Raw genomic sequence first — 27,319 nt, forward strand, 5'->3', positions numbered from 1 at the left:
GATGCCACTGTTACGCCAAAAAGATTATTGGTGTCATGCAGCTGGCTCTGCAAGTGGCACTGGCTCTGGAACTTTGCAGACACTATCAGTTGGAAGGTCAATCAGCCACAGATTAAGGAACCCCTAGCAACTTCTAGAACAACCATAGGGTTGAGAATGTTTGCCTTAGTGGGTGCGCAGCCAATGGTAATAGCCTATTATACCCTGTAGCTCATTCACATGAAAACCTACATGAGTTGCACAACGTGTCACAAAGGATGCAGTGCCAGAAGTAACATTAAAGGTCATTTTAATGGTTTTGGTTCTTGATACAACTCCCAAGGTTTTACCAAGGTTGCACTGGTCTAGATGAATTACTTCAATTGTTGTATTAGAAGACACCGAGGAGTAGACTGAAGAAACCAATGATAAAATAATAAACTAGTTAAAGCGGTTCTGTTTGAAAAAAATTCACAGTACTGTAACTGCTGACCTTTAATAAAAGGACACTTACCTCTCCAGGGATCCAGCACCATTCTCACCCAAATGGGTTCTTCACCGCTCTTCATGTCCCTGGTACTGGCATGTGTACTGTGGATTTGTGAATGGACCCACAGCCTTCTGGGACCTGTGATGTGTCCCAGAGGTTTGTGGGCAGGGAGAGGGGAGGGGAACGTCTGCTGGATCTGCCTCAGCAATCCAAGTAGGAGTGGATATCTGTCAAAACCAGGTATCTGCTCCCCCCTGAAAAAAGCTCCAAAAATAGAAGAGGAGGGGGCAGCAGGGCATAGAGCAGAACTTCCCCTTTAGAGCCTTTAGAGTGAAGTTCTGCTTTAAGCTAATAGTGATTTATTCGTAGAGAAGCGTCCCTATCAGCTTAGGACACTAGCAAAAAACTGAGGACTCAGAAGTGGAGTATGGTCAAAGAAGCACCCAGGGGGCATGTCCTCAAAAGTTTTGCCAGTCTACAGTCACCTGAAGGTATGAGCCTATAACCCAGGGTCTATGAATACTCATATGTATGACTAAGATATGCCAACTGTTGAGGTTCCATTTGGTAAAAATTGTGACGTGCCAATAACAGGTGCAACAGAACATGCCAGAAAGTGCACAGTGAAAAATAAACTAAAAAAAGAAGAAAAAGCAACATTTTGACTATACATACACTTTGGTCTTATAAACACTAGACACCTCTGTATAGCATTATGCAATGTGCAGAAGGGTAATTGGGAATATCATGTGTGCAACTGCAAAAGTGCTTGGCAGGTGTATTTCATTTTGTTTGTCATGGATGAAATCCAGGCTTTTTTTTTTTACTCAAGAATGTGATTAATACTGTAGACAATGGCATCTCTTCTGAGCCCACTGGGGATAATCCAGAGTGCCGTATATTAACTTTCAGTTTAATAAGGATATTTTATTTGCCACCGTCTAGAAGCTGGCGACACACCTAGACCTGTTCAAAAGAGCTGGATTGTTAGAGATATATTACAGCCTCAGGCTAAGCTAACTATTCCGCAGAACGAAGGAGACACAACGCAGGCTGAGGAGAAAGCAACATCTGTATGATGAGGAAATACATACTGCCTACATCACTGATTCTTGTCTTATCTGCTGTTACTACCATAACAGGTAAGATGAGCACTTTAAAGTGTAATGCTGGTGTCACCTGTAAATGATGATCTTTATTTTTTATTAGAGTCCTTAAAATAGATGTGACCCCCCGAAAAAAAAAATATTGTATGATTAAAGTATATGTCAAACCAAAGCTTTATTTTTGTTTTAATTTCATAATATTTAAATAATCAAACATGCCTAAATCTCCAACAGGACACAAATCAAGGAGGATTTTCTTTCTATACTGTACCTGAACCTAAGAAAAAAAGTTTTGGCATTCCATATACTTTAACATGTTAATGCAATTTCAGAATGTAATGTTCAACCTTTGTAAGGGCTCTTGAACAAGGCCCTAATTATATAGCATATTGTTATGAAAAATATCCCGTATGTGCACATGAGTAAATGCTGGTGGTTGTTAAGTGTGCATAATAACCTAAAAAAAAAATAAAATTCATTTGAATACAGTGTTGTATGATGGAGCAATTGTCAAACTATCACTTTCACTGAAAACAGAAAAATGTCCTGGTAATGAAGGGGTATTACAGGCTGGTACTGAAGTGGTTACTTATACTACAGATTTTTTATTAATTTGTCATATGGGTAAGAATTAATGTGGTAGAAGAGTCCGACATGCCTAAAAGGAAGCAGACGCTGCAGCTTTCCTTATTACAACACTAAAACTCATCAGTTGGTGACTGATGTGAAAATGCAATACATGTGAACTGTTACATAAATTGTCAGCACTATACAAAGAAGTGTAATATAATAAATAAAATAAACTAAATGATGACTATCCAAATTTTGAATTTATTTTGACAGAAGGCTTGGATAGTCAGAAAATAATAAACACATCAGACATAACATTATGATCACCCACCATAACTCTGCAAGGCATGACTCCACTAGAAATAGGAAGAAGGGTCAGCCGCACACCAGAGGATAGATGAATATAGTGTGTATTTATTGATCCATAGGACACACAAAACACCAGGACATGAATACAGGATCTGTTAATGCATTTCACACGATCTCCTGCTTAATCATGACTCCACTAGACCTTTGAAGGTATGCTGTAGCATCTGGCACCAAGCCATGAATAGAAGATTATTTAGGTCCTGTAAGTTGTGATGTGGGGCCTCCACAGATCACAGTTGTTTTTTCAGCTCCTCCCAAACATGCTTGATTGGATTGAGATCTGGAGAATTTTGAGGCAACACCTCAAACTTGTTTCTGTGTTCCTCAAACCATTCTTCAATCAATCAGACCAGGCTACCTTCTTCTATTAGTCCATGATCCAGTTCTGATGCTTACATGTCCATTGTAGGCACTTTTGGCTGTGCACACAGGTCAGCATGGGCACTGGATACAGCCTCATACACAACAAACTGCGATGCTCTGTATTCTGACACCTTTCTATCAGAACCAGCATTAACTTTTTTAGCAATTTGATCTGCAGGAGCTCTTCTATAGGATTGGACTACACAGGCCAGCCTTCACTCCTCATGTGCATTAATGAGCCTTGGCCATCCATGACCCTGCTATGAATTTTCTGGATCTCCTTCCTTGAACCACTTTTGGTCAGTCCTGACCACTGCAGACCAGGAACTTCCCCCAAAAGCTGCAGTTCTTTAGTTGCTCTGACCCAGTCATCTAGCTATTAGAATTTGGCGAATATCAAAGTCGCTCAAATCCTTGTCCATATTTTTCTACCTTCAGCACATCAATGTCAGAGACAACATGTTCACATGCTGCCTAATATATCCCACCCAATTTTAGGTACTATTGTAAGAAGATAATCAATGTTATTCACTTGACCCTTCAGTGGTCATATTATGGTCGATCAGTGTATAGGAATATGCAATGACATAGATGTGGTAGATACATATTTGTGCTAAGAACATATTCTGTAAGTACAGGAGAAAAAAATTTTGGTTCCTTCCAGTAACATCAGTCTTCCCTTCTGCCTTTTGTAAAGTTGTAAAGTTGAGATGAAGAGAGGGGGATATATTTGAAGTCCAAATCAGGAGAGCAGCCTACGGTGACACTGTTGCTCCTCCAAAAAATACAGTAGCATTAGTGAGCATCGTCACCCTAGGACAGGAACTGGAATAACCAAAGGTTCCCTAGGTAAAAATGAAGGAAATAAATCCAGAAACAATAAAAAAAACGTAAAAATAAATGAAGGGCTAGCATGACAAGGAAACAGGGGAATCAGGGATGGAGAGGGTTAATTTTGATTAAGAATAGGCACTTATTGCTATTAATGGCTTCACAGTGGGAGGAGGGGCTGCAGGGGGGTCTTACAGGTAAGAAAGGATTTTCCTGGCATCCGGAGGAGGGTCATGCAAGTACAAAGTTCACTTGTGCCCTCTCCGGGCAGCTTAGGTTCAGCTTGCCTGTAATCTACTCCATGGACCTGGATACTCTGCTGGTACAGCTGTGGTAGATGGCAACCTCCAGGGGCTCTGATTGACTGCGGCAGCAGGTCTATTCCCTACTGATGGAAGCAGATGCAGCCTCAATGGATGCCTCAGGTTGGCAGGCTTGGAGGGTGCAGCCCCCTGAGCACTACAACCCTTCTTCCTCATCCAGAGTTTAGTGCCACAATGAGAGTCCCTGCAGGAACCCCTCAGACCCACCAGACCAGCAACCTCCTGCTGTCTCTATATAGTATCGATATTCCCATCACACACCGCTCTGGATAAGGATTTCAGAGTAATGGGTGCTGCGCACTGTGAGAGGAATCCTTCTCTGGGGGCGGTGGGGGCTCCGCCTGCTCACCGTGGGACTTTGAAGCATGCAACTGCCTATGATGACCCATCTTTACGCAGGGATCACAAGGACATCAGCCTTCTGCGCAGGCCTCTACTTACTTTTTTCCAGGAGGGACCAGGAGATTGAATACCCCTGGACAGCCTGACGCAAAATGATGGGGATATTGTTGGCAGTTTAATGAAGGCACGTATAGATTTTGCCCTGTCTGGCGATTCAACCACAAATGCTCAGGCTGTGGGGGGCTCTCCCCCTTTCTTGCTGCTTCAAGCTTGGAAAGGGCTTGTCCTGACGCTGCAGGAAAAAGGGAAGTCGCCATGATGGTGGAAAGGATGGAACCCTTTCTAAGTAGATACCCGGACTGGGCGGCCATCCGGTTATTGGAGGCCGGTTTCTCTGAGGGTTTCCTCATTCCTTGTTGCCTTACTCATATCCCACCTATGGCCAACAACTTACGTTTTGTGCGCTTGCACTTGGAGGTGATTTCTGAGAACTTCACCAAGGAAGTGCGGCCTATTTTTGAACACCCCCACTTCCCCTGGAGAATTTGGTGATTTTGCCTTTGGGTGTAGTCCTGAAGAATGAATTTAATAAGTTTTGTTTGATACGTCACCTGTCCTTCCCCAAAGGCGGGTCAGTTATTGATGCAATTGACCCGAAGGCATGCATGGTTTCATACACATCTTTCGACTCTGCAGTCTTTTGGGTGCTGCAATAAGGGCAGGGTTTCCTCTTGACCAAGACTGACATTGAGTCAGCTGTTTGGTTGTTGCTGGTCCACCAGCTCAGTTTTCATCTCCTTAGTTGATGGTCAGATGCCTTCCATGCAGATCTCTGTCTTGCAATGGGCTGTTCTAAATATTGCGCACTTTTGTTGAGTGGGTGGTTCGGGACATGGATAGTGTCATATATTACATCCATTACTTGGATGACTTTCTGTGCATTGGTCCTCCTTCCCCTAATCTGTGTGGTATCTTGCTGGCAATAGTTCAGCACATCGCAGAGCAGTTTGGTATCTTTCTCACGGCTGAGCAGACTGAGGGTCCGACATTGAAAATCAGGTTTTTGGGGATAGTCATGCATTCCCAGGCCATGGAATGTCGTTTGCCTGATAACAAGCTGCTCGCTCTTAAGGAGGAGATTTGTCTTGTGATCAGCAAACATAGAATCCAACTACATCAGTTGCAGTCATTGTTCTGCAAGCTGAATTTTGCATGCTGCATTATGTCAATGGGCAGAGTTTTTTTGTCGGTGGTTCGTGGCTGCCATGGCGGGGGTGCATTCCCCTCAGCATTTTATTCGATTGACTAGGAAACATAGGTAAGACATAAAGGTTTGGCATGTCTTGCTGGACACATTCAAGATGTCCAGGCCTGTCAGTAACTTTTATCTCGATCTTTACACAGATGCTGCTGGCTCCACAGGTTATGGATCATTACTTGGTGATCAATGAAGTGCAGAACACTGGCCCCCTGCCTGATGGGTGGTGAGGTTCCTGAAGAATTTGGTTATCCTTGAACTGTTATAGTACTGGTCACCATTTAAATCTGGTGGGAATCCTTTGTAACAAGAAAGTCCAGCTCCATTGTGACAACCTTGGTGTTGTCCAATTCATCAGCCATCTATCTGCTTCCTCAACGCCAGTAGTTCAGCTGCTTCATCATCTTGTTTTGCATTGTCTTCAACTGAATGTCTTTTTGTATGTTGTTCATATTCCGGGGACAATAATACTTTGCCTTCCGCTTTGTCTCTCCTTCAGTTGGACAGGTTCCAGGAGTCAGCACTGGGAGCGGAGCAACATGGAGTCCCCTGTCCGCTGCAGCGGTGGCAGATTGATTTGAGTGGATGTACGTAGTGAGCAAACTACAAGGTCTGGCTGGATTGGTGGGAGTTTTTGACTCTGGCTCGTGTTGACATGGTCAGTACAGAGGTCATTTGCTTGCGTTTTGCAGGGGGGTGTTGGTTCCTGCCATCAACTGTAGGTTGGCTGGTCTGGCCTTTTTGTTAAAGTTCTGGGGCATTCAGGATTTCACAAAGGAGTTTTTGGTCAAACAGGCTTTAAAAATGTGCCAGAAGGGTGTCAGGAGGTCGGATGGGCGTCCAATCACATTTGTCATGTTGCAGACTTTGTTCCTTTAGGTGAGTTCTGTTTGCTCTTTGGGTTATGAAATGCTCATGTTCCGGGCAGAGTTCACCCTAACCTTTTACGGTGTTCTCCGGATTGGTGAGTTGGTTAGTGCATCCAGAGCTGCTCAAGGGGGCTTGCTGGTGGGGGATGTCCGCTGCAATGACTCTTCCGTGGTCCTGTTTATCTACCAATCCGATTTCGCAATGGAGGAGCATCTCCAGTTTTGCCCAGCTGGGGCTGTCTCATTCCTCATTCATCGTGATGGTTCAGCTTTGTCCATTTTTCAATTTGTGTACGTTTTCAGGCACTGTTTAACGGACGTAGATTTTGATGCAGGCAGTTATTCTTCCCATTCCTTCTGCATCGGGGCGGCCACTAAGGCTGCCAGGTGAGGTTTAGATACTTCTGATTTGAAACATATTGGTATGTGGGAGTCGGATAGGTTCAAACTCTATGTCCATCCCCATTTGAGTTAGGTGTCACTTGTCCAGTTGGTTTTGACAGCTGTTTGTCTGTTTTTGTGTTCGTCCCTATCACTCAGGTTGCTGTTTACTGCTATGTGTTCTTTCTTGGATTTTCCTTTTTCCGATACTGCTACTTTTCTCGTTTGTATCCTTGGTCATTAATTTGTTTCTTGGGGGCTAAGCTGGCAAATGTCAAGCCTAATTGGTGTCAGTTGGGCTTTCCTAGGTCCAAGGCGAGTGTCAGGTGGATAGGGGTTTCCGGGCTTGTTATGGAGTATGATGGTTCCAGAGGTACATCGATTTGCCTGTTTGGACAGGGCTCCCGACATTCTGGTCATACATGTTGGATGTAACGATTTGGGTGTCAGATCCATGCTCCATCTCATTTAGGATATCAAATTTGATGTCCTTCGGCTTCGCATGGCGTTTCCTCACATAGTGGTGGTTTGGTTGGACATTGTCGGCCGCACAGCGTGGGGTTATGCCCGTTCAGTTGACAGGCTTATCAGGGTTAATAGGGAAGTTGGTAGGTTCTTCATGCGTAATGGTGATTTGGTGGTTTCAGAATCCGGAAGTGTATACGTGGCGGCATCTGTGCAGTGATGGCGTGCAATTTAACGCTATTTGCACAGATTTTTGGTCCCTGGGTTTGCAAGACTGGGTGCAGAGAGCTTTGCGTTTTTGGAGGGGCACACAGGTGTGGGGTTTCACACCTGTGTGCTGTGGTGGTTGGGGTCTTTAGAAGCATCTTAAAAAAATCTTATGTGATTATCATATTAGGGACCCGTCTAAGGTATGGAGTCCCCTGTGGAATGCCAGTTAACGGTGGGTTAACTGGTAAACTGAACAGAGAGGTATCTGCAGAGAGTTGGGTTTTTCCCGAGCTGGTGTGGTGTGGTGTGGCTGGGGACCATGTAAATAGTTTTGCAGATGCAAAGTGGATGTTTGATACTTAGTGCCTCCAAAGATAGGCAACCGTATGTTGATTGTTACTGTATTATTAATCAGGTTTCTGTTGTAAGGAATGTTTGTTATATTTGGTTATTTGCTAATAAATGACAGCTATAACCAATTTTACTCCAAAAATGTGTCATGGTGGTTATTGTGGTTAGGTTTGGGTTAAGGGGCTCAGGGCAGCATAGCGGTCATTATCAAGTAGGATGATGGCATCTGTTGTGCCTTAGTCCAGGCAAATGTTTTATTTTTTTTTTTAGAAATAATAAACAGGTCATACTCAACTGCTCTGTGTAATGGTTTTTCAAAGATCAGCACTGATCCTCCTCTTCTCAGGTCCCCTTATGGAGCTCCTGGCTCCTCTCCCCTGCTGAGTTCCCCTCATAACAAGTCCTTTTCTATGGGGGTACTCATGTGTGCTCACTCCTGAGCCCTGCTCTGTGTGTCCATTGACACACAGACCATGACTCAGCCCTGCCCCCACTCTCTCCTCACTGGCTGTGATGGACAGCAGCAGGAGCCAATGGCTCCCATTGCTGTTTCTCAGCCAATGAGGATGGAGAGAGCCAGGAGAACTCTCCGCTAGATGCACATCGCTGGATTGAGATCAGGCTCAATTAAGCATTAGAGGTAGCTGAGCTGGGAGCTGCATAGAATGATTTCATCTTCATGCATAGATTGCATGAAGGTAGAAAAAACCTTCAACATTTACAACCACTTTAACCTCTTCACGCCTAAGGGTAAAACAAATCTTAATGCCTAAGCACAATTTTGCAATGTGTTTGCAATGTGTTAGTAAAACTGTACCTATCATCACAACTACTTTGTAAATTCAGATGAATTATACTTTGATTTTTCAGGACAAATTGGGATTTCAATTGGTGGTAAATGGTAATGGATATCTCCTGATTTTTTTTTTTTATTACCAAAGGAAAACTGGCCCAAAATAGTAGAAAAAAACAAACATTTTTTAATTTAGCTGTGTTTCTTGTTACTACCATAACCTACTACCAAAGAACAACCCAAAATAAATTCTCCAGCTATTGACGATCGCAGCGATACCATATATGTGTATGTTATTTGTTGTTTGTACCCATAGTACAGCCCAGAAACAATAGTCCGCATTTTTTTTTACCTAAAACACACTGGCACTAACTGACACTAATACCAATTTTTTTAAAAAAATGAAAAATCCTGACCTTTGGCCCTGACCTTTTGACCTTGACCTTTAACCCTGACCTTGACCCAAACACTTACCCTGGCACTGAACTAGATCAAACCTTGATCTAGGTATTTTTTCTTTTATTTTTTAATATTTATTTATCTTTTTTTTTTTTAACAAACATTTTTATTTCTCTATGCCAGGGGTTAGAGAGATACAATGTATCTCTCGCCTCCATTCATAGACAAAAAGGGGGGTGGGGGGTGGGCTATACAGTGACTGATCACTGTGATTTCCAATCAGAGGCTATCACAGCAATCATGTGACTCGGAATTGGGAGTCCCGGATCCCGATCATTAGACCAGGACCAGGGCTCTCAGTGACACAGCGGTCTTTGTGCTGGGAGTGCTATGTGCGGTGCGCTCTCAGCACAAAGACAGGTAAGCAAATATGCGGCCCCACGGAAAAAAGCCCAGTTCTGTGAGGCCGAATATTTGTGTGACATCGGCGCGAAGGGGTTAAGCTGCAATATATTAAATTTTGTAGTTTTGAGGTTGCATCCACTATAAGTTTAGTTCCACTTTAACCAGTTGCAGACCATTTTATATAAATTTCATTTACGTGTAGTGTTGCATGACTGTGCAATTACCAGTTTAAGTAGCACAGTGTTGAATAGAAAGAAATGACCTTGTCTTGAAGGGGGTAAAATCTTTTGGAGCTTAAGTGGTTAAGACAAGAACAAGTAACCTGGTATTCAGTGAGGGTGACTGGCAATCTCTGTCTTGACTCAAGTTGCTTAATACTTACAACCAACATTTATATGTAATTTTAGTCGTACGAACATCAGTGACTTAAAACAATTGCTGTTTTTGTCCACCTGACATTCTTACCTTTTCATTTATTTAAACTGTAGACTACTCTGTTTTTCTTTTCACATCAATTCCTTGCCATGGAAATTCATACTTCAATGCACTTGGTGTTATGATGAAAGTTCTTTTTGTGTTTGACACAAAAAAAAGAAAAAAAAAGCTTTTTTGACAATAGTAATTCAAGAGGTGGAAATATCTAAATATTTTTATTGGAAGTTTGACAAGGAATATAATGAAGGGGATAGAAGCTTAAAGTATAACAAAAGACAATACATTTTTTTTTAGTTTTGGATAGAGTGGAGAGGGGTCAGTACACCAGTTTTCATTGCTATCAGTGTTACCAATCAAAATTTATACATCTGTCCCCAAAATAAGAGGTGGGAGAACATTTTCAATACACCTGTTCTGGGATCAACAGCTAAGAGGGGAGTTTCTTCCTACTTCCTTTTGTGTTTCCAGGACAGGAAGTGAAGGGAAATTTCCCCCAAACTACCCAGAACACAAAAAAGAAAAACCCTAACTGGTGCGTTAACTATTCCCTACTCTGTCCACATATTTTAAAAAGTTTTGGCTATACATTCTCTTCAAAAACATGTTTTCTCTGTCGATATTTTTCTCTCATACACAGACAAGCACTCGCATTACTTCTTCATAACCATCACCGATGACTCCAACTACGACCACCCTTCCTATTACACAACTAGGTCCATTGATGACATCACATTGTACCGGTACGACAGCATCAGTGAGATCATAGAGCGCAGAGTGCCCTGGTTTAGAAGTACCTACTCCACATTGCTGGATGCAAGTGCCAATCAGTTCATGATGCAGCAGAACCTGCAAAGATTGTTCCGAATATTTAAGAATTATCTGAATGACACGCAGGGTAAGTAAATATTTTATAGCCTTGAAAGAAGGGTTTTATAACTTGAATATAAACATTTTCCTTTCCAGATTTAGAGAAAAGGATTTTTGGCCTGCAGTTGCGGTGCAGACTTCTTCACTTTAACCTCTTGCCCTCCTGAGGATTTAACCCCCTTCCTGACCAGGCCATTTTTTGCTTTACGGCACTGCGTTACTTTCACTAACAATTGCACGGTCATGCAACGCTGCACCCAAATGAAATTTACGCCCTTTTTTTCCCACGAGTTGAGCTTTCTTTCGGTGGTATTTGATTGCCTGTGCAGTTTTAATTTTTTGCGCTATAAAAACAAAATATCGACAATTTTTAGAAAAAAAACAATATTTTTAACTTTTTGCTATTAAACATGTCCAGTAAAAAAATTTTAAAAATTAAATTTAGGCCAAAATGTATTCTGCTCCATGTCTTTGCTAAAAAAAAATCCCAGTATGTGTAAAATAATTGGTTTACTTGAAAGCTATAGCGTCTACAAATGGCGGTATATATACTGGGATTTTTTATTTTTACTAGTAATGGTGGTGATCAGCGACTTATAGTGGGACTGCAGGACTGCGCAGGCATTCTGACACTGAAGGGGAACTGACTTGGTGTCAATGACATCACCAGTGACACCAATACAGTGATCAGTACTGAAAAAAAAAGCACTGACACTGTACTAATGGCACAGGGCAGGAAAGGGTAAACATGACGGGCGATCAAAGGGTTAATTGTGTGCTGGGTGTGTTTTACTATGAGGCGGTGTCTGTATGTTTCACTGTAAGCACACTGCTTTGGATGGCTGTGCTGTGCAGTCATCCAAAGCAGTGTGCCTGAGCTGACAGGGAGGAGAACTGTTAGTAAATACAACAGTTCTCCTCTCTGTCGGAGATCCTCGGTAATCACCGTGTGAAAGCGAGTAATCACTGGCCGGGACACGGTGATTGACAGCCGTAGCCACAAATGGCGGCTTGGGTAGCGCGCAAACACGCCTTGTGCTTGGCCCCTATCCAGAAATGCAAAATCACATATGCATACGTGATTTTGTGCACCCGTGCTGCCCTTCAGCAGTATTTCTGCGGTTAATATGTGGCTTTCGGTATCAGTACTCCCCACCAAACATGGTTAGGGGGATCATTTTTGTGGCAGTCTAAAGCAAAGTATCGCAGCTGTGGCATGTCTACATCTCCATCTGGCTGCCTTAGCAGCTTAACCACTTCCAGCCCCTATAAACAGTGTTGGGTTGAAGTCATACCAGGGTCATGGTTGCAGCTACATCCATGATCCTGGTATCAATCCTTTCAGCAGGTGATTCAGTTTTATGGAAAAGTAATCTGAGCTGCTATACAGAAGTTGGATTACTTTTATAGGTGGTGGAAGAGGGTCCCCCGAACAGGGGCGGAGTGACCATTTGGAAACTTGGGCACTGCCTGAGGGCCCAGGGTCAGTAGGAGGGCCCATGAAATGCCCCTGGTACCTTTTTCATAGGCTTTTTTGAGTTTGGGCAAGGACACAGGGGCCCCATGATCCCCTATTGCCCGGGGGCCCCATGATTTGTCAGTCTGCCCCTGCCCCTGCCCCCGACCTTCCATCTCTGCCTCCTTTACTAGGTTCTCCCATCCCATAGGGAAGTCTGGTAAGAATGCAACCAGCAGAATCAATAAGAATGAAAAAAATGCACTAGGACTCCGTTGGATGTCAAAAAGCATAGCAGCTAGCATGATACCATAATACATAGCAAAATAATCATCACAAAACAATAGTGCAGCGATAAGATAAATTAAAATGTATGTCCTCCCTCCCTGTTGTCTTTTGGGACATGTGACAGGTCCCAGAAGACTACAGGACCATTCATGAAGCGCAGAGCTACTCGTGCATGCGCAGTGGGCCCCCAGCTGTGAAGCCGCAAGCTATCACAGGTGGGTGCCCACACTGAAGATGCTGTCCTCCTGGAATACAGGACGGCCGGTGAAACGGGCTGCGGGACACACACCATGGGATCGATGGACGGGCAAGTGACTGTTTTTTAAAAGTCAGCAGCTACAGTTTTTTTACCACAATAATTGCATTTCCATGTTCTGTGTACTGTGGGAGACCAGATATAGTGAATGCAGGGTCCTGGGATGCATTTTGGTGCATTTTTTATGCTTTTCTGGATGCGTCTCAGATGTTTTCTTTTTACTGTACTGGGGTCCAATGCATTTTTGATGCATTCCAGTGCATTTTTTGATGCATTTAGTGCATTCCACTACAGTTATGTGCAGGAAAAATGCAGCATGTCCTCCTTTTTTTTATGGAACAAGAACACACTGGACCTGCAAGCACTGGTGTGAACTTTGCCATTGAAAACCATTTAACCTACTTTCTATGCATTTTGGATGCAGAAAAAAATCACTGGAACATATGTGGTGTGAACTAACCCTAAGGCTCAGTTCACACTACCGCAATTTGGGATCCGACTTGTGAGACTCCATGACAAGTCTCATGACATGTGAAATCCCATGTTAGTCAATGAGAGTTGTCCTAATTAGCACTACTGAAGTCACTCTGTCTTTGGAAAAGGTTCCTGTACTACTTCAAGACGACTTCTATCGGACTTGTATCCATAGACTTCAATGGAAATCGCCTCCAAGTCAAATCCTCATCCATATTGATGTGATTTGGATCCGACATTACAGGAAGATTACCAAAGTAATCATAGTAAAGCAAAGCTGCATGGCATTGCAGTCACTTCAAAGTCATACTCAAGTCACCAGGAAGCCGCCTGGCAAAGTCACACCGTAAGTCGCTCAACTTTCAGGTCACAGTAGTGTGAACCGAGCCTTAAACTGCATGGTGCAAAATCTGGTGCAGCTCTGTGCTGAAATCGATCAGCTTCCAGGTTTTATTACCAAAGTTTAACCTCCCTAGCGGTATGATTATGTCAGTATTTCTGTGCTCAAAGCGGTAAAATTTTTTGCATGGAAATATGTCTTTTTTTTATTGTAGGCCTGTAATTTTTAGGAATAACTCACTGAAATCTGTCCGAACAAGAGTCTAGTAAACATCCCGGGTAGGATAAAACTTGAAACACGAAATCATAAATTATAATATATTAAATAATCATAAAAAATAATAATATAATAATATTAAATTGAATTCAATAATATAATCAAACCAAAAACACTGAAATTTGAAATATAGCGCCAAGTTCGCACATCACTGAGCAAAGTCGCAGAATCGTTTTCAGTGTCTGATGATGAATTTCCCCACGAATCATTATCACTCAATTCTGCAAGTAGTTCTGATTTACTATCGCTGTTCTCTAGCCGGTCTAAAACCACTTTTGACCTAAAGGAACGCTTTTTGGACACCATGGACATTTCTCAGTTTCCAGGCAGAAAGAACAGTAATAATGCAGGCAGGGCACAGGACAAAGCAGTCGGGACAAAATGTATGTGAAATGCTTTGATACAGTAATGTTTTACTATGTGATTTTAGTGTATTTAGTGAATGTCACTTTTTGACATTTTTAAATTTCCCGCCAGTTCCGTCCCCCCTATGTCCCGACGTCGCAGGGAACGGATCCCGTAAGACAGATGCCGGCATCCGCCGGAGGACATTACAGGGGACACTGCAGGGGGGACATCGCGGGAGCGCATGACAAGGTAAGTGAAGAAGAGATCCCAGAGCAACGCTGCAAGGTATGCCTGAGTGTAGTCACAAAGAGAAAAACATGCAGCGCTAGAATATTGAGATATACTTTGCAATGCAATATGACCACCTCAATGGAGATAAACGCAGCTAGCATATAAGTACTGGTATGTAAAACCCGTACTACAACATACTCTTAGTCAAAAAAGGTGTACATGGTGACATTGGTGTCAAAGTCAGTATATCAGTGGAGTGACATAAGGAAATCTGTGACTTTTGTGGTAGGAAGTGTGGCTGTAGAATGCACTAACCAGATAGCGCATATAATCACTGGATAAGGAACCCTGCTGGAGTGTTGGTCGTCTCTGCTGCAGTCACCAGAATCATCTGTATCCTCTCCAATTATGGCATCACCAAACTTCCAGTGGGGTAAACGCTCATCCATTATGTTGTGGAATCCTTAATGACGGCAACCTCCAGGGGGTGCAGGGCACGCTCATAGGACAGGAGTCACCTTGAGGGCTCGGAAATAAACCCAAAAGAGAGGCTTCCAATAGTGTAGTAACTTTTATTAGGGGGTGTAAAACAAACGAAGCACTTACATGATATAATTCACAATTCCAAGTAGGTATAAGAATTGCCGCCCGTATCAATGTGTGGACCATGTGGACAGTGGTGGTAAGTCATATAGCATCTCACTAACGCGTTTCGTGGCAATGGCACGTTGTCAAAGGGATCTCCCATTGGAGAGGATACAGATGATTCTGGTGACTGCAGCAGAGACGACCAACACTCCAGCAGGGTTCCTTATCCAGTGACCAGGAGTAGGTCATTTTTCTCCAATGCGATATCATATGCGCTATCTGGGTAGTGCATTCTACAGTCACACTTCCTACCACAAAAGTCACAGATTTCCTTATGTCACTCCACTGATATATTGACTTTGACACCAATGTCACCATGTACACCTTTTTTGACTAAGAGTATGTTGTAGTACGGGTTTTATATACCAGTACTTATATGCTAGCTGCGTTTATCTCCATTGAGGTGGTCATATTGCATTGCGAGGTATATCTCAATATTCTAGCGCTGCATGTTTTTCTCTTTGTGACTGTTATCCTATGAGGCGTTTTTGAGGTTTGCCTTTCATGCCAGCTGCTTATATCCTGTTCTAATACCATCCAGCGCTCATTTTACCCCCCTTTTTTTATCTATTCCTGAGTGTAGCTCGGGGTTACCGCTTTTGGTACTGAAACTTTAACCCGAGATACACTCGAGAATACCGACAGGGGGGTTAAAGGATAAGTTCACCTTTGGAACATGTTTCATGTTCCACCTGTTTTTAGGGTGAAACATGTAATATGTTCCCATAGCTGCCGCCGCGTCCCCTGCCCCCCTCCCTCTGACAGTACGGGGAGACTTTTCCCCATATTATCGATCTGTCAGATTTGAAAAATAGTGCGGTCGTGCATGGCTCCGCCCACACGCCTGCATCATTCATTCACGGACTTCCATGAATGAATGAACTGCAAGTCCCGACAGCATTAGTGTCTGTGTGCTTGCAGTTTTCAGTGAACTACCACGGTGCTGTGGAGCACTATGGTAGTTCATTGAAGCTTCCTATCAGTATATCTGTTTTACCGCACATCCCGTACAGCATGCAGATATTCTGACAGATCTGCAGGAGACCTGCATTGCATCATCTACTGATCGCTGGTGCAATGCTTTCCAGGCTCCTTTGGACAAAAATAATACATTCACATTTTTTTACGTGTATTTTTGTCCAAAAGGTGAACTTATCCTTCAACTAGACAAGCTGCATGGCTGCACCAGTTTTGCTAAATCCACCCCATTGTAACACAAAGCACAAAGGTGGAGGCTACATCCCAATATAAAAGAAGCCAGCCAATACACATACACACATATATGAAAAACAGCCAAATGCAAATACAGACAAAGGAAATACTTTCTTTTCAGATGCTGATAATGATATACTGAAAGAGAAGCACAGTGGAGTAACTGAATCTAATTTGTGCACAGCTATTGTAGTGTAAGAAGGAACCCAATGCCTCATTCTCAGGTTACATGCATTCTGTTCATTCTGTGTTTTGCTCTCTCTGGTGTGATTGCAGGGTTCCATGTTCTGCAGAGGTTACTGGGATGCATTATTTATGATAATGGTACAATTGACACAGTATTCAGTTATCATTATGATGGAAGACCATTCCTTCGTTTTTTTGTGGAGAAGGCGCACTGGATTGCAGAGGATTCGAGAGTGCAATACTTTGCTGATCTCTTTAATCAGAACAAGACTATGGGAGAGCAGAACAAGAAAATTCTGTTGAACAATTGTGTTCCGCATATTGCTGAGCTTCTGTCACTGGGGAACTGCACATTTAACAGAAGAGGTACTGTGCTGTCCTATTACATTTATGTTTGTCACAGGAAGAAACAAAGATCTGTGCTTTTTTGCATGCATAACTCTAGGATGCGTCCACTCACAATTGGTATTTCAGGGTTTTTGCTAACATGCAGTAACATTAAAAAACTGACATCTCTCTCTTGAATTTTATTGGAGAAATCTCTGCACTGGGTTCCCAGGGCTGTGTGCCTGCCACGCCCATTTTAAAGGGGTCCTACTGTCCCTGTTGGATTTCTAAAGGCAATATCTTTACAGTATAGAGATAGCTGGACTTTTTGAGCACCACTCTAATCCCTGGTTCACATATACTGTATGCGGCCATGCAGGCCGCGTTTTGCACAGGCAACAGAGCCCATTCAGTTGAATGGACTCCTGTGCCCATGATGCACAGGGAAGAAGTCCCTGCACTTCTTTGAAAACCCCGGCCTGAACGGGAACCTCGGTTCCCAGTACGGTTGCATTTTCCAGTGTGGGCAGCATGCCATTAGAACTAATGGCACCCACCTGCGGGTCCGCATTTCTCTTTGCTGGTGGTGCGGCTGCATGGATTTTCGTGCGGATCCGCAGCGGCAACACCCGCACAGATGTGAGCCTAGGTTAATGCTCCATTCACACCTACAGATAAATATGAAGAGCCAGCAACTTAAACATCCATGTTCATGTCTTTATTTTCTACAACGTGATGACAGGTGAAAGAGTTTACTCATTTTGGAAAATAGCCTATGTTCTATCTATGACTTCTGCTATTTGCCGAAATGCGTAATCTGTTTTAACTGACGCCACTTTGTAGCTAATAAAGACTTGAACATGTATGTCTGAGTTGCCAGCTCTTCATATTTATCCGTATCCTATACAAAGTGTTTGGAGGACACTTGGAGCCAGAGCACCAAACTTTCAGATTCCTGGTATGGACATTTAAGCACCCTGAAGTGAGTGCTGCACTTGTCTTTTCCGTTCACATCTAGCAATTTGGAGGCCTGTACAAAATCACGCCAATTCTGTCCGAGTTTCCAGATCACACAAAAATCACAGTATTCATTCTTAATGACACTGCAAACGCACTACGATTTTGTTTAGATTGATGCACAGCAAAACACATTAAATATGCTGAAAAACTCTCATCAAAAAGCACCTGGCTCAGGTCCAAAATTTGGTCCTTGAGTTTCTTTGGTGCTACAAATACACCTTGAACAGCCAAAGTAAATGGACTGCCCTAGGTAGGGAAACGTGCATAAATCATGCAAAAAAAATTGCACATTACACAAAATGTGAACAAGGCTTAAATGCAAAATTTGATATAAAAAAATATTTTTTTTAGTACATCACATATATAAAATATTATCTTTAAAACACCAATACATAGGCACCCATTCATATAACACACCTTATTCAATATTTAAATAGCTGTTGCAGAGTCCACATGACAATGTAGATTCCAAACTGTTATTATTACATGATGGATAGGTTACTGTACTCAACGCGTTTCCCAGACAGCATCTGCTTCCTCAAGGGGTATGAACTATAACAATTAAAATGTACATTCTGAGGGGTCCCACTGTCCCTGTTGGATATTTTTTCTTAAAATAAATTATAACTAAAGGCAAAACCTTTCTTAGTTTTGGATAGAATGAAGATGACCTGACAGCTGTCAGGTTTTTAAAAATGGTCTGTCTCATTAGGGAGATCCACCATCTCTGTTTGTTCTAGTGACTAGTATAACCAAAAGTAAAAGTAAAAGAAAATCCCACATTTTGAGTGAACAGGAAAAGAGGAGAAATTTTCCAGTGGGGATGCTAGTTCTGGTGACTACCAGGGATTTCCTCTTGCTTCCTGTTGTAGCTATTGGACAAGAAGTGAAGGGAAATCTCCCCAATGGCACACATATACGAAGAGTCATAACCCTCCCTTACTCTATCAAAAAGAGAAACAAAATTGCCTTCAGTTCTACTTTAAGAAGAATGCAACAGAAGGAGCCAAAAATGGAGCATTGCAATCATCAGATATATTATAAAGTGATTGTAAACCCCCACCATGTAAAAAAAAAAACAAATTAAAATAGATATAGAAAACATTAGAAATGCCTTTTTACCCTTTTTTGTAAGTGACCACATACCCTCTGTTCTCAGCTGAAAAAGAGCTAGGGGAGGAGAAACAGTAGCACACTGATCTTCCCAGTGAATGGCTGTACAGAGGGGGAGTGTCACCAGAAGTCTGAAAATTTGGAGGAGAGCAGGCTGAGTTCTCAACACAGCTATATAATTGACCACGCTCTGCTTGCATGCCTAATGTGGTCATTTTTTTATTAGGAAAGCAGAGGGACTGGCAGGAATATCAGAGATTTCACACAAAGGAAGCAGTATAAAGAGAACATGATACTTTTTCATACAAGTACATACAAGTACATGGTACAGCAGGCACATAGCAGGAATCTGAAATGTTGATTTTACATATTCTTTAATAAAAGCTGGAGATTAAGGCTTCCATTACGCAGGCATTTCCCTGCAGACAGCGGGTTCCAGTGGCAATAATCAATGGATTCTTGCAGCTGAAATGACAGGTGTATGTGAACTGTGGCCACCACTCAGCCTGTACAAAGTAATGTCAGGCTGACATCAACCACCGCTGTTCCCATGTGGTTTACCGTGGTTAGCAGTGTTGGGACAAGGTCATCCAGCACCCAGTGCAAAGATGCCAAACCGTGCCCCACCTCCCCTGGGTCATAGTGTGCAAGCTTAGGGGATCTTATGCCCAGCAGTTACTCGCTTTTCAAAATCACTTCCGCTGTCACTACTCCTGTTCCTTGTAAAAGAAGGAAGGTGCCCCCAGCCCTACAGCAGACCACTGTACCCAGGGCAGCCACCCCTTCCACCCACCCCTTGTCCCGGCCCTGGTGGTGAGGGATGAATACCTAAACGTCCAGACTTGGGCATCTGTCTCCAACCTCATGTGACCAATAAAAGAAAAATGAAGGCAGCCACTATGGGACTGGTAAGTGACAATATACTAAATTATTGTTTTTAGGTTTAGATACATGTTAACATTCCCAAGCACACTATATTTTACCATTGCTTCACATGTACTCCAATTGGTTCTTGCTCTGTATAGCTTGCCTTATATTTCTAGACTCTGTATCTTGTCTTTCCATCCATGTCCCTCTACAGAAAAACCGGTTGTGAGAGTGACACAAACACCCATCACAAATTCCACTTCCAGACTGAACTGCCAGGCTTATGGACATTACCCCAAGAATATCTCCATGACATGGTACAAAAATGGGGAGCCAGTGCCAGAGAATCTTACGGACAGAGTGACCTTACCGTTTCCTGACATCACCTACCTCACCTGTCTCACATTACATATCACTCCGACAAATGGTGATGTCTACACCTGTAGTGTCGAGCACAGCAGCATGATGTTGCCCTTCAAGGAGGACTGGAGTTTGTCAGGTGTGTTTGTATACTATAAACTATATTGTACAACTTACACTTTGCAATATTTAAATTCAGAATTGTACTGCACATTTCTACTTATCTTCCTCCGTTTTCATGTTTCTTCATTGTGTTTTGTCCTTTGGCTCCACTTACAGTTGCAAGAAAAAGTATGTGAACCCCTTGGGATTACGTGGAGTTTTGCATGAATTGGGCATAACATGTGCTCTGAACGTCACCTAAGTCACAACAATAGAAGAACACAGTCTGTTGAACATAATACTACACAAACATTAGATGTTGCCATGGTTTAATTGCACATAACATGTAAACATTCACAGTGCAGGGAGGAAAAAGTATGTGAGGCCCTAGCCTAATGACTTCTCCCAGAGCTAATTGGAGCCAGGAGTGAGCCAACCTTGACTCCAATCAGTGTGATGATATTGGATGTGTTGCTGACAGCTGTCCTGCCCTCAAAAAAAACACACACCTGTTTTGGGTTTACTGGTTTCAAGAAGCACTGTCTGATGTGAACCATGCCTCGCAGAAAAGAGCTCTCAGAAGACCTGCGATCAAGAATTGTTGACTTGCATGAAGCTGGAAAGGGTTACAAAAGTATCTCCAAAAGCCTTGATGTTCATGTGTCCACGGTAAGACAGACTGTCTACAAATGGAGAAAGTTTAGCACTGTTGCTACTCTCCCTAGGCGTGGTCGTCCTGTAAAAATGACTGCAAGAGCACAGCGCAGAATGCTGCATGAGGTAAAGAAGAATCCCAGAGTGTCAGCTAAAGACCTACAGAAATCTCTGGCACATGCTAACATTTTTGTTGACACATCTACAATAAGGAAAACATTAAACAAGAATGGAGTACATGGGAGGACACCACGGAGAAAGCCATTGCTGTCCAAAAAGAATATTGCAGCACGTTTGAAGTTTGCAAAAGAGCACCTGGATGTTCCACAGCACTACTGGCAAAATATACTGTGGACAGATGAAACCAAGATTGAGTTGTTTGGGAAGAACACACAACACTATGTGTGGAGAAAAAAAGGCACAGCACACCAACATCAAAACCTCATCCCCACTGTAAAACATGGCGGAGGGAGCATCATGGTTTGGGGCTGCTTTGCTGCCTCAGGGCCTGGATGGATTGTTGTCATTGATGGGAAAATGAATTCCAGAGTTTATCAAGACATTTTGCAGGAAAACGTACGACCATCTGTCCGCCAACTAAAGCTCCGCAGAGGATGGGTGATGCAACAGGACAATGACCCAAAGCATACAAGTAATTCAACAAAACAATGGCTGCAACAGCACAGAATACGCCTTCTGGAGTGGCCCAGTCAGAGTCCTGACCTCAACCCGATTGAAATGCTGTGGCATGACCTTAAGAGAGCGATTCACACCAGACATCCCAAGAATATTGCTACACTGAAACAGTTTTGTGAAGTTTATGTTCAGCAGACTGTGTTCTTCTATTGTTGTGACTTAGATGACGTTCAGAGCACATTTTATGCCCAATTCATGCAAAACTCCACGTAATCCCAAGGGGTTCACATACTTTTTCTTGCAACTGTTCATTTTTTGGGTGGTCTGTCCATACACATAGACCCTGAGATTGCAGAACAATATGGCAAATATGAGATCAACCAAGCCTGGTCACATGATAGTTTACATGTTTTTTGAGGTTGGATTTGATATGTGCAAAGAGAGATCACACAAATACTTATAAATATGACATTTAATAAATGAAATAACAGACAGAGAAGACAATGATATCAGAAAATATAACAAGAATACTTAAAGTGGAGTTCCATCCGGTTTTGTGTTTAATAAAAGTCAGCAGCTACAAAAACTGTATCTGCTGACTTTTAATAAGTCCAGCAATGTGCTCAACCACTCAATCCCTTCTCTCCTGTCCTCCACGGAACCGGCATCTCTTCTGTGGGTACCAGGCTGTGAAAGATTGCGGCTTCACAGTCGGGTGCCCTCTGCACATGCGTGATTCGCCTCCTGGTTGGCCCTGCAGTCCCCGGGGACCCACAGAAAACTGCGGGAGCAAGGAGGGGGCTGAACTGAGGCAGAAGTGGGAGCGGGTACCTGTCAAAACCAGGTACCCGCTCCCCCTCCCTCCCAAAAGGTGCCAAATATGGCAATGGAGGGGGGGGGGGAGGAGGCAAATAAGCGGAGCTTCTACTTTTGAGTGGAATTCCACTTTAACTAAAGAGGCTGTTTTTGCCACAGAGTCCCGCCTGCTTGTGCAGCGTAGCACACAGGTGATCACAGATGCATGCATGATTGCAAGCTCTGATATCAGACTGAGCTCTTACACATTTTGGCTGTGGTAAACCTGAATGTAAGTAGTGGTCAACTCCCACTGCAAACAACAATATGACTTTTTAAGGACTTGGTCAGTTTGCAGGGACATTCCTTTTGGTATGACACAGCTAAGGTAACCAGACTCTGTCTTTGTATGGCCCATTAACCAAGGCTTGGAAGCATTCTTAAATATTGTGAGACAACTAGACAGCTTTAAAGCGATTCTAAAGGCTTATTTTGTTTTTTGAAAAAAGAACAAACATGTCTAAATGTACCTACTGTGTACAGTGGTTTTGCACAGAGCAGCCCCGATCCTCCTCTTCTTGGGTCCCCCGCAGGATATCCAGGCCCCTCCTTCCTGTTGGGTGCCCCTACAGTAAGCAGCTTGCTATGGGGGCACCCGCTGCTGTATGTGTCCACTCACACGGGGCTTCGGATCGGCCCTGCCACTCTCTCTTCTTACTGGCTCACTGGCGGTGAGTGACAGCAGTGGGAGCCAATGGCCCCCGCTTTTGTCTCAACTAATGAGAAGAGGGAGTCTTGGGATAGCCAAGACTCCAGTGCACATTGCTGGATCGAGAGGGGCTTAGGTGAGTATTAGGGGGGCTACACACAGAAGGTTTTTTACCTTTATGCATACGTAAAAAAGAAAACACTGAGCCTTTAGAACCACTTTAAAAAAGGAAATATGTAATATGCATTTTCCCCATCACCTGACTATAATTTAAGTCAAGAACATTGAAGCTCAACAGAAGTCTTGTAAAATAAACATTCCAACCCCTGGTAGTTTTGTTTTTTTGACATTAAGCCCCAACCAGGGGCAGACTGACCATTTGGAAACTCGGGCACTGCCCGAGGGCCCAGGGTCAGTAGGGGGCTCCATGAGATGCCCCTGATACCTTTTTCATAGGCTTTTTTGAGTTTGGGCAAGGACACAGGGGCCCCATGATCCCCTGTTGCCCGGGGGCCCCATGAGTTGTCAGTCCGCCCCTGGCCCCAACTACATGGTATCTAAATCAAAGAAACTCAGCACCTAAAGCTGTCCGTACACTAGTAAAAAGTAATTAGAAAATCTTCATTTTCAGAACATTCATTCGATTTTATAAAGGTTTATGGGAAAGTTCAAAGGAACAGGACTGAAATTTTTTCTTGATTGAACTAAAATCTGTGAATGTAGTTTCAGTTCTAGACTTTTTGTAACGTTCATATTCTAGGTATATAAGAGAGCAGTTTAAAATGTCTGGGAGTCCATTTAAGGTCTGGATGAAATTTTAGGGACTTTTGATCAAAGTTAGTGGACTCATTGATGGCATGCTCTAATTAACAATGTTTTAAAATGTTTATTCCAACAATCAAATTAAATTCTACAGGTGTATGGCTGGCTTAAGTTCAAAACAATCACATACACCGCATTCACTTGAAGTTATCTGCAATAAGAGTTCCCAACAATGTCTTTAACAAGAGATGAACAGCATTGTGGAGCTCTAAGGTCCACGGTATATTTCACTACATCACACCTTCATTCAGAACAAGTGATTGCAAATGTTCAAACACGTGTTTAGAAAACACATTTGCTTTAATGCCCCAAACTCCTAAACGTTGACTTGTTTGGGTAAGTATCATAAATGTATTCCTTTCTTTGAGGGCAGTCTGTTTTATACAATGTTCCTAGGATTTCAGTGGTACACAAGTTTCAAGAGACACTTACTCTACACCAGGGGTATCAAACTCAATTTCATCTCGGGCCACATCAGCATTACGGTTGCCCTCAAAAGGCCAGTTGTAGCTGTGAGACTAGATATCCAGAGCACCCCCCCCCCCCTTTACATCAGATGTCAAGAGCCCCCTCACCATCAGAAGCCAAGAGTCCCCAACCCTCCCTTTACATCATAGTGCACCCCCTTGCCTTGTGCTATTGCTGGGAAGAAGCTGGGGGGTAGAGCTGTGAAGCAAAAAGTGCAGACTCTGGAGGAGGACCAGAGGAGGGATGGAATCAGCTGCTGGAATCTACTGAATGCTAAGACCAGGAGAGGCACAGTTGAGGGGATGTCTTCACAGGGAGATGCAGGATCTGTAGGAGGAGTTCTGCTGCCAACTTCTGAGACGTAGGGCAGAGACAAGCCTCTCTGCAGCTGCACAGAGAAGAGCAGGATCTGGCAGAGGAGTTCTGTCTTTCTCCCTTCTGCAGTCTGCAGAGACAAGGTGGGGGCAGAGAGGAGGAGGTGCCTCAGCTGCAGGAGACATGCAAGAGCCACATGAAATGGCCTGGTGGGCTGGATTCAGCAGTGGGCCTTGTGTTTGACACATTCTTCAATCTTATTCCAGAGCACTTAATGAACCGACCTTAGACATCCAAAAGATCTCTTCTGATCCTCTGTACCTCTCACCTCAGAATGGCATTGAGAAATAAGGATGCCAGCTGTTCGGCAGCAGAAACACAATAGTGCAGACCTCATACACTGAAAAAGTTAAAACAATTTATCCCACTCACAAGGTTATACGTTTTTAAAACAAAGATGCAGTTATATTTTAGAGGACTTGTACATCAAAACTTGCCATCTAAAGGATAACTGCACCTAATCAAAAAATTTCTAATACAAACCACCCCCTACTACCCTACCCTATCCACAGTATCTGATGGTTAAATAGAAGAAGATACCTTCATGGGAGGTATCAATAGCTTGAACACCACTGGACTGCCCTGACAGACTGCTGCTGCTGAGTTGCTGTTGTCACTGACATTCACCAACATGTGCAATTAGTGTAGGGTTGCCTTCATCGATACCTTTCTTCAACAGCTGAAAAGCAAAAGATTTCCTTATCTGGTTTAGAATTTTAAACCTAAAAAAATAGTTATGATTTTCTTTGATTTCTATGATACCATAAATCAATTTTGTGTTTTCTTTGTGCAGAGGAGTCCGCAGAACCATTGAACAGAGGCATCTCCAATGGAGTCATCATTGCCACATGTCTGGCTGTCATCCTTCTGGTGGTTCTCGTTGTATTTAGCTCTGTATCTTTAGAAAAAAGAAGAATACAGTGATAAATCATGTTGGCACAGAACCATTGATGTGTCGGATTATATATCAGAATAGAACAGAGCAGAAGATTCCAAGTTTGCTCTGCAAGGTTTTTTCTCCAACTGATTATTGACATCATAGTCACTACAGGTCAATCAAATCTTTTCTAAGCTTCAATCAATTTGTTTCCACTACCATGGTGATATCTGCTATGCCCACCTTGCAGTAATCATGTGGCTCATAATTTGAAGAGTAGAGCTTGCAAGCTACGCATACCACCTATGTTTCAGCTGATCATGTGATGTGGTAAAAGGCCAGTCACAGCGGCTTTTACCACGTGCAGTTGTCGGTTATCGGCTGCACTTTCCTCACGCTGTCACAATGTGAAGAAAGTACTGCCCAGAACCGGCAATTGTCAAAGGACGGATTGACACCGATAATCAGGACACTGATAATCAGTGCCCAGCAGTGCCACCCACCAGTACCGCAAACCTGTGCCCAGCAGTGCTGCCCAGAAGTGCCCAGCAGTGCCACCCACCTGTACCTATCAGTGCTACCCACCTGTGCCCAGCAGTGCCATTCACCTGTGCCCAGCAGTGCCTAGTAGTACCACCTACCAGTGCCACCCACCGGTGCCCGTCAGTGCCGCCAAACAGTGCCACTCATCAGTGACCAGCGCTGCCATAAGTCAGTGCCCAGCAGTGCCACAAGTCAGTGCCACCCATTAGTGCCACCTATCAGTGCCCATCATTGTTGCATATCAGTGCAGCCTCATCAGTGCCAGCTCATCAGTGCTGCCTATCAGTGCTGCCTATCAGTGCACATCAGTGCCGCCTATCAGTGCCGCCTATCAGTGCCCATCAGTGCCGCCTATCAGTGCCCATCAGTGCCGCCTATCCGCGCCACCTCATCAGTGCTGCCTATCAGTGCCCATCAGTGCTGCCTATCAGTGCCTATCAGTGCTGCCTCTCAGTGCCCATCAGTGCTGCCTCTCAGTGCCCATCAGTGCTGCCTATCAGTGCCCATCAGTGCTGCCTATCAGTGCAGCTTCATAAACACTCATCAGTGAAGGAGAAAAATTACCTGTTTGCATATAATAGAAACAAAGAAAAACTTTTTTTTCCAAAATGTTTGCTCTTTCTTTGTTTATAGTGCAAAAAATAAAACACCCACCAGTGCCCATCAGTGCCGCCCAACAGTGCCACTCATCAGTGACCAGCGCTGCCATCAGTCAGTGCCCAGCAGTGCCACAAGTCAGTGCCACCCATCAGTGCTGCCCATCAGTGCCACCTATCAGTGCCCATCATTGTTGCATATCAGTCCAGCCTCATCAGTGCTGCCTATCAGTGCCCATCAGTGCTGCCTCTCAGTGCCCATCAGTGCTGCCTATCAGTGCCCATCGGTGCAGCTTCATAAACGCTCATCAGTGAAGGAGAAAAATTACCTGTTTGCAAAATTTTATAATAGAAACAAAGAAAAACTTTTTTTTTCAAAATGTTTGCTCTTTTTTGTTTATAGTGCAAAAAATAAAGCACCCAGCGTGAGTAAATACCACCAAAAGAAAGCTCTATTTGTGTGAAAAAAATGAAAAAAATGTTTATATGGGTGCTGTGTTGCATGACTGCGCAACTGCCATTCAAAGTCCAACA

The 27,319-nt window shown here is 43.3% G+C and overlaps 2 protein-coding genes across 2 annotated transcripts in view; one reads left to right on the plus strand and one right to left on the minus strand.

Moving 5' to 3' along the window:
* Positions 1-27,319, minus strand: part of LOC149445091 (cytochrome P450 2G1-like) — a 776,615-nt gene that overhangs the window by 468,464 nt on the left and 280,832 nt on the right. The gene's annotated exons all lie outside the window — the stretch shown is intronic.
* On the plus strand, positions 1,545-25,693 carry LOC149445092 (major histocompatibility complex class I-related protein 1-like). The gene is made up of 5 exons (XM_089654127.1): positions 1,545-1,611; positions 10,577-10,834; positions 16,612-16,887; positions 20,063-20,347; positions 25,563-25,693. Exons 1-5 carry the CDS (start codon positions 1,545-1,547, stop codon positions 25,691-25,693), a joined length of 1,017 nt encoding a protein of 338 aa, XP_089510253.1.

Source organism: Staurois parvus, unplaced genomic scaffold, assembly GCF_062004578.1.
Source record: "Staurois parvus isolate SC_StPar_1 unplaced genomic scaffold, SC_StPar_1.0 ptg000746l, whole genome shotgun sequence".
Lineage (NCBI taxonomy): Eukaryota > Metazoa > Chordata > Amphibia > Anura > Ranidae > Staurois > Staurois parvus.